The 9,399-nt window shown below is 45.6% G+C and overlaps 2 protein-coding genes across 2 annotated transcripts in view; both read right to left on the minus strand.

The window, feature by feature from the left end:
- The window catches only part of LOC119421810 (suppressor of cytokine signaling 7), a 14,508-nt gene extending 7,535 nt beyond the window's left edge, over positions 1–6,973 (minus strand). Inside the window, exon 1 of the mRNA XM_037689171.1 lies at positions 5,427–6,973. Within this exon, the coding sequence (XP_037545099.1) occupies positions 5,427–6,973 (1,547 nt within the window). The remainder of the gene's footprint in view (positions 1–5,426) is intronic.
- Positions 6,974–8,583: 1,610 nt separating this feature from the next.
- The window catches only part of kpnb1 (karyopherin (importin) beta 1), an 11,805-nt gene continuing 10,989 nt past the window's right edge, over positions 8,584–9,399 (minus strand). The window contains exon 22 of the mRNA XM_037689170.1: positions 8,584–9,389. Coding sequence (XP_037545098.1) covers position 9,389 — 1 coding nt within the window. The 3' untranslated portion in view covers positions 8,584–9,388. The remainder of the gene's footprint in view (positions 9,390–9,399) is intronic.

A 9,399-nucleotide genomic window follows, 5' to 3' on the forward strand; every position in this document is an offset into this window, starting at 1 on the left:
TGTAAACCCTTCCCACACTCTTGCAATATTCTAAACAATGTTTCTAAACTGGGGCAGCACGGTGGCGCAACTGGTAGAGCTGCTGCCTCTCAGTGAGCAGGTCCCTGGTTCAAACCCCGGTCCAGGGGCCTTTCTGGGTGGAGTTTGCATGTTCTCTCCGTGCATGCGTGGGTTTTCTCCGGGTACTCCGGTTTCCTCCCACAGACCAAAAACATGCATGTTAGGCTGATTGGTAACTCTAAATTGTCCCTAGGTGTGAGTGAGAGAGTGAATGGTTGTTTGTCTCATTTGTCTCTATGTGGCCCTGTGATGGACTTGCGACCCGTCCAGTGTGTACCCCGCCCCTCGCACAGTGATTGCTGGACATGGGCACCAGCGACCCCCGTGACCCAAAATGGAATAAGCGGGTAAAGAAAATGGATGGATGGATGTTTCTAAACTCTAAACGCTCTAAAAAAGCACAGAATGTCATGATTTCAGCTCCATGCCTCTGCTGCTCTTTTCCACCTGCAAGCACCCTTGGCCACGCCCACTTCTCCACTGAGATCAGCTAATCAGCTGCAGCAGGAAGCTTATCCTGCAGAGTGGGCTTCACAAAGTTGCAGGTGCTAAATAACTTAAAATAATTAATGTCAAATCTTATTTGGAAAAACCGCAATAGAGCAAGTCCGCGATAAACGAACCACAACGTAGCAAGGGACTACTGTACAGGATTTATCAAAAAGGAAAGTCTTAAGCCCAGTCTTAAAACTGGACAATGTGTCAGCCTCACGGACAGAAAATGGAAGTTGGTTCCACAAGAGAGAAGCCAGATAACTGAAAGATTTTCCTCTCATTCTGCTTTTGGAAACTCTAGGAACCATAAGTAAGCCTGCAGTCTGAGAGAGAAGTGCTCTGTTTGGAAAATATGGAACAATAAGATCTGTAATATAAGATGGAGATAGGTTGTTGAGAGCTTTGTAGGTTAGAAGTAAGATTTTGAATTCAATTCTGGATTTGACAGGGAGCCAATGGAGAGAAGCTAAAACTGGAGAGAGATGATCTCTACTACTAACTAGGATTCCTAAGTCAAGGTTATGTTTCTTAAGTAAAGGTTTAATTACAGCAATCTTAAAGCTCTGTGGTACATAATCATTCATTAGAGACAGATTAAGCAGATACAAGACAGACTTTAATTAAGGGAAGTACATCTTTAAACAGTCTGGTTGGTGTGGGATCTAGCAGACATGTGGATGGTTTGGATGAAACTTATTTTTGACAATTCAGAGAGCTCAACAGGACAAAAACAGTCCAAACATAAATCAGGTTCTAGTGACATTTTTAAAGTTGTCTCATCTGACACAGAACCAGAGTCGATACTAGGAATGTTGGTTTGAATTTTTTCCTTAATTGAAACAATTTTATTTATAAAGAATCTCATGAAGTCATCACTGCTTATAGTTGTAGGGATACATGAATCAACAGAGATGGGATTTTTCATTAGACTACCTTTGGTACTGAAAAGGAACCTGGGTTTAGTTTTATTCTCATCAATTAAAGATGAATAATACAAAGTTCTAGATTTACGAAGTGCTTTTTTGAACGTTATCAGGCTATATCTCCAGGATAAGTAAGATTCCTTAACGTTAGTGGAGCGCCATTTTTTTTCTAGTTTTCTAGATGTCTGTTTTAAAGTATGTAACTCAAAATTGAACCAAGGAGCTAATCTCCTCTGATTGATTACTTTCTTTTTCAGCGGAGCAGCTTTATCGAGTGACGTTTGCAAAGTTGTAAAATTATCAACTAGAGAATCTAAGCCACTGCTCTCCGGTGTATTACTCTGCAAGACAGAGGAAAACGATGGATGAGATTGTTTAAATTTGGTTACAGCATTTTCTGATAAGCACCTGCTAAAATAAAATTTACTCTCAGTGACTGTGTAGTCATTTAATGTAAATTCAAAGGTCATTAAAAAATAGTCAGACCCAACAGAACTTTGAGGAAATATTACTAAGTTAATAATCTCGATGCCATAGGTCAGAACTAGGTCAAGACTGTGATGATGAGAGTGAGTAGATGTTCGAACGTTTTGGGTAAAACCAAATGACTATTAAGTTTTTAAAGGCTATGATTGAGCTATCACTTTCAACATCTAGATGAATATTGAAGTCACCCATTATTATGACTTTATCAGTATTTAGTAGTAAGTTAGTTAAGAATTCAGAGAATTCAGACAAGAACTGAGCATAGGAACCTGGTGGACGATATATAACTAGTGAAAGTGGCCGTTCCGTTTTCCATTTAGGATGGGAAAGACTTAGAGACAGTGACTCAAAAGTACAATGTTATAACTACTAAATGGTTTAGTATTAATTAATAGTCCTGACTAAAAAAATAGAACCACCTCGACCAGTTGTTCTAGGAACATGAAAATTTAAATAATTAGATGGATTAATTTATACTAACAAAATCTTCCTGTTGTAGCCAGGTTTCTGTCAGACAGAATAAATCAGTATGATGATCAGTTATCAGGTCATTGACTACGGGGATTTAGAGGAAAGAGATCTGATGTTTAATAGTCCACATTTAATGATTTTACAAAACATGGAAGTTCTGTTGAGGTCAAAACAGAGCAGAACCAGGTACCAATTTGCCCACAGGAAGTGATGAAGATGAGGACGAAGAGTCGCCAATCTGCCCTTTCCACTCAGAACTGTTCTAATTGATAATTGACAGCTGTCAATCATCCCAGGAGTCTTTGCATTAAATGATTTGATTCATAAACAGATTAATTTTTAAAACCAGACAAAAACGTCAAACGTGAACATTTCTTTAAAAATCATATTTATATTCAGAAATTGTACCCTAAGACGAACAAAACCAGACTTCTGAGCCTTAAACAAGTGCTTACTGAACCAGAACCAGGTCCCAGCCCCTGACCCAGAACCTTCTCTCAGTGCTCTGTAACAGTCTGATGGTTCTGGAGTTCTGGTTGGTTGTGCTCAGCTCTCTGAAGGTCCACCACAGCATTTCAGTCAGGCTCAGGTTCTGGACTCTGACTGGACTGCTGCAGCACCTTGGTTCTGTTCAGCTGCTGTGTTTGGGATCATGTACCACAGCACACACTGCCACGAGGAATTTGCACGGCCATCTTGGAAAGTGCTACATGGCGTCCTGAGACTCAGCTAAAGAGATCAAAGTTTTATTGTACTAAAATGATTGAAAGCTGAACGTCAAAGACAAGATGTTTATTTTAATATTTGTCTACAGAGTGTTTTAAGTCACAGAGTTCAGAGAACTAAAGGCCATTAAAGCGCTAAAATTAATAAATAAAAAATATATTTTTTATTATTTGTTGCTTATTCATTTAGATAAATCTCAAAGATTGATTATTGATTATGGTTTGTGTTTATATAATTTTCCTGAGGAGAACTTGACAGTAGAACTTGTAAAAATGAGAATTAAGAGCTTTTAATAAATATTACTTACAACAACAAAAAAAATAAAGTTTTTACTTCAATAAGTCTGTTGGAATCAGTCTCCCCACCATCACAGACATCTACACCTCCAGATGCAGGAAGAGGGCCACCTGCATCATGAAGGACCCCACCCACCCAGCACACACACTTTTTGCCCCACTCCCCTCAGGAAGGAGGTTAAGGAACATTAAGTGTAGAACCACTAGACTGAGGAACAGCTTCTACCCTGAGGCTGTTAGACTCATGAATCTCTAACTAGAATAATCACTGTGAAAAACCATATCATGTTGCTGCTGATCTGTTTCATGTTGCTGCTGATCTGTTTCAATGTTGATGTGTTCATGCGTGCTCATCTGCTCACACAGACTCACGTTCATGTTTGTGCTGATGTTCAATGTTTTATGTTATGAGTGCTTAGTGTATATTTAGTTGATGTTTTTCTTAGTTCATATCTTAAATGTTATTACTGTTTTTCTTAGACATTTTATTGTTGGATGTAACTGGGACCCCGTGTACATAATTTCGCTCCACCACATGTACCACATGAGGTGCGAATGACAATAAAGAAACTCTGACTCTGATGTTACAACAAGACCCTGAATGGGCAGACTCCTGTAGACCTGCAGCCCCATGTGTCCTCTAAACCCCTCAGATCCAACCATCATTGGCTTTTGGTTGTCCTGAGGTCCAGGCTGGTCCTCAGAGGAGATCAGCTGTGCGGACAGCTGTGGCTGAGAGGTTAAAGCAGTTGTCCTCCAATGGGAGAGTTGGGGGTTTGATTCCACCAGTAGTCAGATGCTGAAGCATCCCTGAGCAAGACACTGAACCCCTCATTGCCTCCGATGTGTGTCCCATCGGTGTCTGAATGTGATAAAGCTCTGATTATTCTCTGTACAGTAGAGTGATGTATGAATGGGTAGATGAGGCACAGATTGTTGTAAAGAGCTTTGAGTATCTTGATAAGATAGAAAGGAGCTGTATAAGTACCGTCTATTTACCATCACAGGAACACCTGGACAGGTCTCCAGTCCATCACAGGGACACATAAGAGACAAACCATGTCTCTCACTCACACCTCTGGGGACATTTTACAGTTACCACTCAGATATCCCGAAGCTGCTCAATAATCCAAGTAGAAAAATCTAAAAAAAGTTAAGTCTGGTCCTCTGGACGGGTTCAAAAAACAAAAAATTGTAGAAATGTTTCGTCTTTCATCCGAAATACTTCTTCAGTCTATTTATAAGACTGAGCTGAAAACAGCTCCTCAGACTGTAAAACAGTGGGCAGCTGTGGAGAGCGCCCGGGGAGCAACTGGGGATAAGGTGTCCTGCTCAGAGACACCACGAGATGTGCAATGACCGGGGATCGAACCCAGGACCTTCGGATCCCGAGTCGGCTTCCCTGCCCCTACACCATCTCAGCGTAAAGAACTTTATGACTTTGTGAAGGACTTTTATAAAACCTGACGGGTTGTGTTGGAAGATCTGAGGTTCTGGTCAAACGGAGCAGAACCATCTTGGTTTCAGTACCAGTACAAAGGCGGTCAACGTGAGACTGTTCCATGGAGACAAAGTGACACACGTAGCACTCAGCAAGATGGCCGCCCTGACTCTCACCTGGCACGCTCAGTGGGACTTCCTGTGACAGAACCAGAACTTACACTGAGAGACAGAACCCTGAACCTAGACTGAGACAGACCACAGAGGAGTTGGTCTGCCGGGTCCCCAGACCATGAACTTGATTCAAAAAGTTATTATACAGAACATCTGGAATCCAGAGTTCTGGATCAGTTTTTGTTAGATAAAAACTTTGATCAGAACCAGCTGTGGTCCAGATGTTCTGAAGTTATTTTGTTTATAGATGATGATTCTGGCAGTTTGGGTCAAAACCAAACAGCCATGGTGACAACAGCCTGTTATAGCAGCCAGACCCGAACCTTCAGAACCCGCCCCCCCTCGGTGGTCCTACCTGGTGCTGTCCTGATTCGTGTTGCTGCAGGTGGACCCCCATACGTCCAGCAGGCTCCCCCCGGACGAGGTGGACGATGCCAGAGACGGTCTCTTGTCCAGCAGCCCCCCTGACCCACCACCGGAGCTCTTGGTTCTGAAAAGCTTGCTGAGCCGGACCTTCAAGGACGCCCCCTTTCTGGACTTCTTCTCCCCCTCCAGGACCACGAGTGGGGAGGCGGACTGTCCGGCACCCCCCAGGGCCACACCAAGCCTGGGGGTGGCAGCGCGACTCTGGGGCTGGGATCTGGATTGGTGCCGGGGGATCAAGTCTGGGGGGACCTGGGGGTCTCTGAGACCGGATGCAGGGGGGTACGGGGTGGTGTTGATAGGGGTGGGCATGGAGGAGCAGCAGTTCTGGTCTGTGCAGACTCCGGCCTCCTCAGCCAGTTTGTGGACCTGCTGCATGAGACCGCTCAGAGTCCCGCTGGAGAACACGGGTCCAGAACCACCAGGATTCCCTCCTCCACCGACAACCCCCACCTCCTCTCCTTTTACGGCCTCCTCCCTGCCTCCCCCCTGACCCAGTCCACCCACCTCCTCAGAACCCAAACCCTCCAGAACCAGCAGGGCATCACTGGTGTCACTGGGGTCCTCCCCGGGTCCTCCAGAACCCAAGACACTATGGCAAGAGCAGCGTGGGGTGGGGAGCGCCAGGTCCTCCCCTCCACCTCCCACCCCCTCCATCAACTCCCCCATCTGACCCAGCCTCTGGGCCAAAACCAGGACTGGGTCCTCGCCCCCAGACGAGCAGGTCTTTCTGGGTTCCAGGAGACCCAGGCGCAGGGCCTGGTCCAGAAGGCCCGGGGGCCACTTAGCCAGTCGGTGTCGGAGACACAGAACCGGGCCGGACTCAGAGTCCAGAACTGGGACCCACTGAAGGTTCTGGGGCCCTTCGGACCCCTTGGACAGTCTGAGGACTGGGTGCCACTGCAGGTTCTCCTCTGCAGACGGGACACAGCAAGAGTTCTGTTCCGGCCCACCTCCAGGACCAGGACCGGTTGTGTTGCTGCCAGAACCAGAGCCTAATCCTGGGTCCAGATGTTGTCTCTCCGCCTCCTCCTGCAGAAACCCCTCCGGTCTGAATTCCAGGATCCGGTCTCCGGACCGCAGCAGGTTCTGAAACACCATGAGCTGCGCCCTCGGCCCGGGTCCCCCCGAACCGTCCACGAACCTCTGCGCCACTATGCCAAAGTCCTCCGGCGGAGGTGACAGCGGCGGTTCCGAGCCCAGCGGGGCCTGCGTCAGCACCAGCCCGCCGTCCAGCTCACCTTTCCCGGGCAGCGGAGAGCTGTAGTGCGGGGATCCGGAACCGAGGCCCGAAGAGGGGCCGCTGGGGTCCACATCGAACCCGCCGCCGCGGTGTCCCAGCGCGGCTTTCACGGGTCCGAACCCGCCGCCTCCGGATCGGATCCGGTCTTCGGGCTCGTCCAGCCGGTCGTACTCCGCGGCGGAGACGAGCCGCATCAGGACGAAGTCCGGGGACGGTTCTTGCTGCGCGTCGCTCATGGCGGCGGGTTGACGGTTCCGTTCGCTGCTCCGGTGTTACATAACAGCTGCTGCATGTCAGAACCGGAGGTCCGGGACGCACATGTGGCGAGTCCGGACCGGTTCGGAACGGTAACGGCTCCGCTGGACGAGAACAAAACAGAAAGAGACATGAGAGGAAGCCGCCCGGTTAGCCGTTAGCCTCCGGTGATGGAGGAGTGGGCGGGGCCTAATCACCGAAACGAAGGGCGGGGCCTAATCACAGAAAACACCCGATTAATCGATCGGACGTAGAGTATCATTTCTTTGTGTTAATTTAAAGGATGGTCTAAAACAGTAAAAACCTCTTTAAGATATTTTTTAAATATTTTAAATTTTTATTATTTCAGTTTTAATTTAAATCAGCAAACTGAACTTTATTATAGCCCGTTTGATTCTTACCATTTAAAACGATATTTCATTTTTATGTACGATTGTTTATAGTTTTGAACTTTTATTTTTGTTGTGATATGTTCTAAATTTTTATTAATTATTTATAATATTAATTTTTATTTATCCATCCATTATCTTTTACTCGCTTCTCCCATTTTGGGTCACAGGTGCCCATATCCCCCAATCACTGTGCGAGGGGCAGGGGGCACCCTGGAAAGGTCTCCTGTCCATCGCAGGGCCACTTATTTTTATTTATTTTTTAAAGACTTTAAAATGAGCTCCACTTAATAATTATTATAAATATTTTAATCAAGACTAATATGGAAGACTTCCTGACAATCAGCTGTTGTTTTACACTTTAATACAAAATCAGAACCCGGTGCTGAACCGTTTTATGCATTTCTCCAGATTAGGGCATAAAAAAGTCAAAGCTGGGAAGAACGTTCATGGAGATGTTACAGGATTTGTCCACATTACAGAAACATAACATTCAAATTAAATGTATTCTTTTCAACAGAATGTTTTAAGAGGCACTTTAATGTAGTCAGTTTACAACTGTAAAAGCTAAAAGTTATTAATGTGCAGATATTTTCTAAGTAATGGGTTTATTAATGAAAAAAATACCTGTATTTTTAAATCATTCCTTTTAAATATGTGTAGTTTTTAAAGTTTTCCAAATTGGATAAAATATTTTAAACTGAAAAAAATAAAACACTTTGCACTCAAACATTTTAGCTAAATAATTTAAAAACGAATTAAACAGCTGCAGCAGAAAGTTCTAATTGATTTAATGAGTCAGATGTTCTTTAAATGTTTTCTAACAGACTCAGCCCAGCTCCGGCCCGGCAGCAGCTGGTCTCAGGTCCGGTTCTGGTGCAGAAGAAGCAGCCAAAGCTTCAATACAATATAGACTTTATTAGTTCACTAAAGTTTCATATGAAATAAAAGCAGATTGGCTTTAAATGATTCACAATCCAGAAACAAACAGACTTCAGGGTCAGCACAGGAAGTGCATCCCTACAAAATAAGAGCCTCCACCCAGAACTGGGAACTGAAAATGAGTCAGTCCGGTCAGGAAGTGGGCCGGGCCGAGCGTCTGATCAAACCCAGCAGCAGAGCGCCGTCGAGCCGCGAGGACACAAAAAAACAGAAGTCGTGGTTCTTTGTGGCCGACGGTTCAGCTCCCAGAATCCAGAACAGTTTGAGTCCAGAAGTCCAACAGAATCACCAGAACTGCTCGGGGAATGTTTCATTTCACTTTATTGTTTTCAGCTTCAGTATTTTTTTTCTTTTCATCATAGCAATGGAAAAATATAACCTTTTACAAACGTCTTCAATTCTCTGAAATCTGAAACAATCAAAAATGGTGAGTGACCCGTTTCCCAACCCGAGTGCAGCAGGGAAACCGACCCGAAGCGGCTCGCAGCGCCAAGCCCACGGACTCAGATAAACCTTTTCTTTTTGGCACTCGCTCCTCAGCACCCAGCTTTTAACCCGAAAGGGTCGGTGCTGCTGGTTAAGAGCCGGAGGCGGAGCCTGTGAGGCACCGTCCGTCTGGCGCGTCTCCTTCGCCGTTTTTAGTGCTCAGAAGAAGAAAAATAAGAGCAACAAAAATCTACTGAAGAAGTCCAAAGAGTCGCTTGTTAATCTGATTCCACAAAAGTCTTTAAGGTTTGTCCCCTCCTACCCTGGTGGGCGGGGCAGTGACATCATCGTGATGTCAGAGGAGGGGCCAGCTGCATGGCAACACGCTGCAGGAGGGGGAGGGAGGGTTGTGTCCTAAAGGGGGAGTCAGAGTCCAGTCCACAGGCTGTCCAGAAGGAGGAGGAGAAGGGGCGTCGCCAGCAGGAACTGAAGGTGGTGTGATGTCATCATCTTCATCATCATCATCATCTCTCGCGCTCTCACACACAGACACTCATCTCACGTCATGTCTTCTGCTTCAGCAAACGCTGCAGCGAACAGAAGAGTTCAGTCCAGGAGCTCACAGCGCTGCCGGCCCCATCTGTAAACAA

The sequence above is a fragment of the Nematolebias whitei genome, chromosome 15, assembly GCF_014905685.2.
Source record: "Nematolebias whitei isolate Nwh7 chromosome 15, NemWhi1, whole genome shotgun sequence".
Taxonomy (NCBI): Eukaryota; Metazoa; Chordata; class Actinopteri; order Cyprinodontiformes; family Rivulidae; genus Nematolebias; species Nematolebias whitei.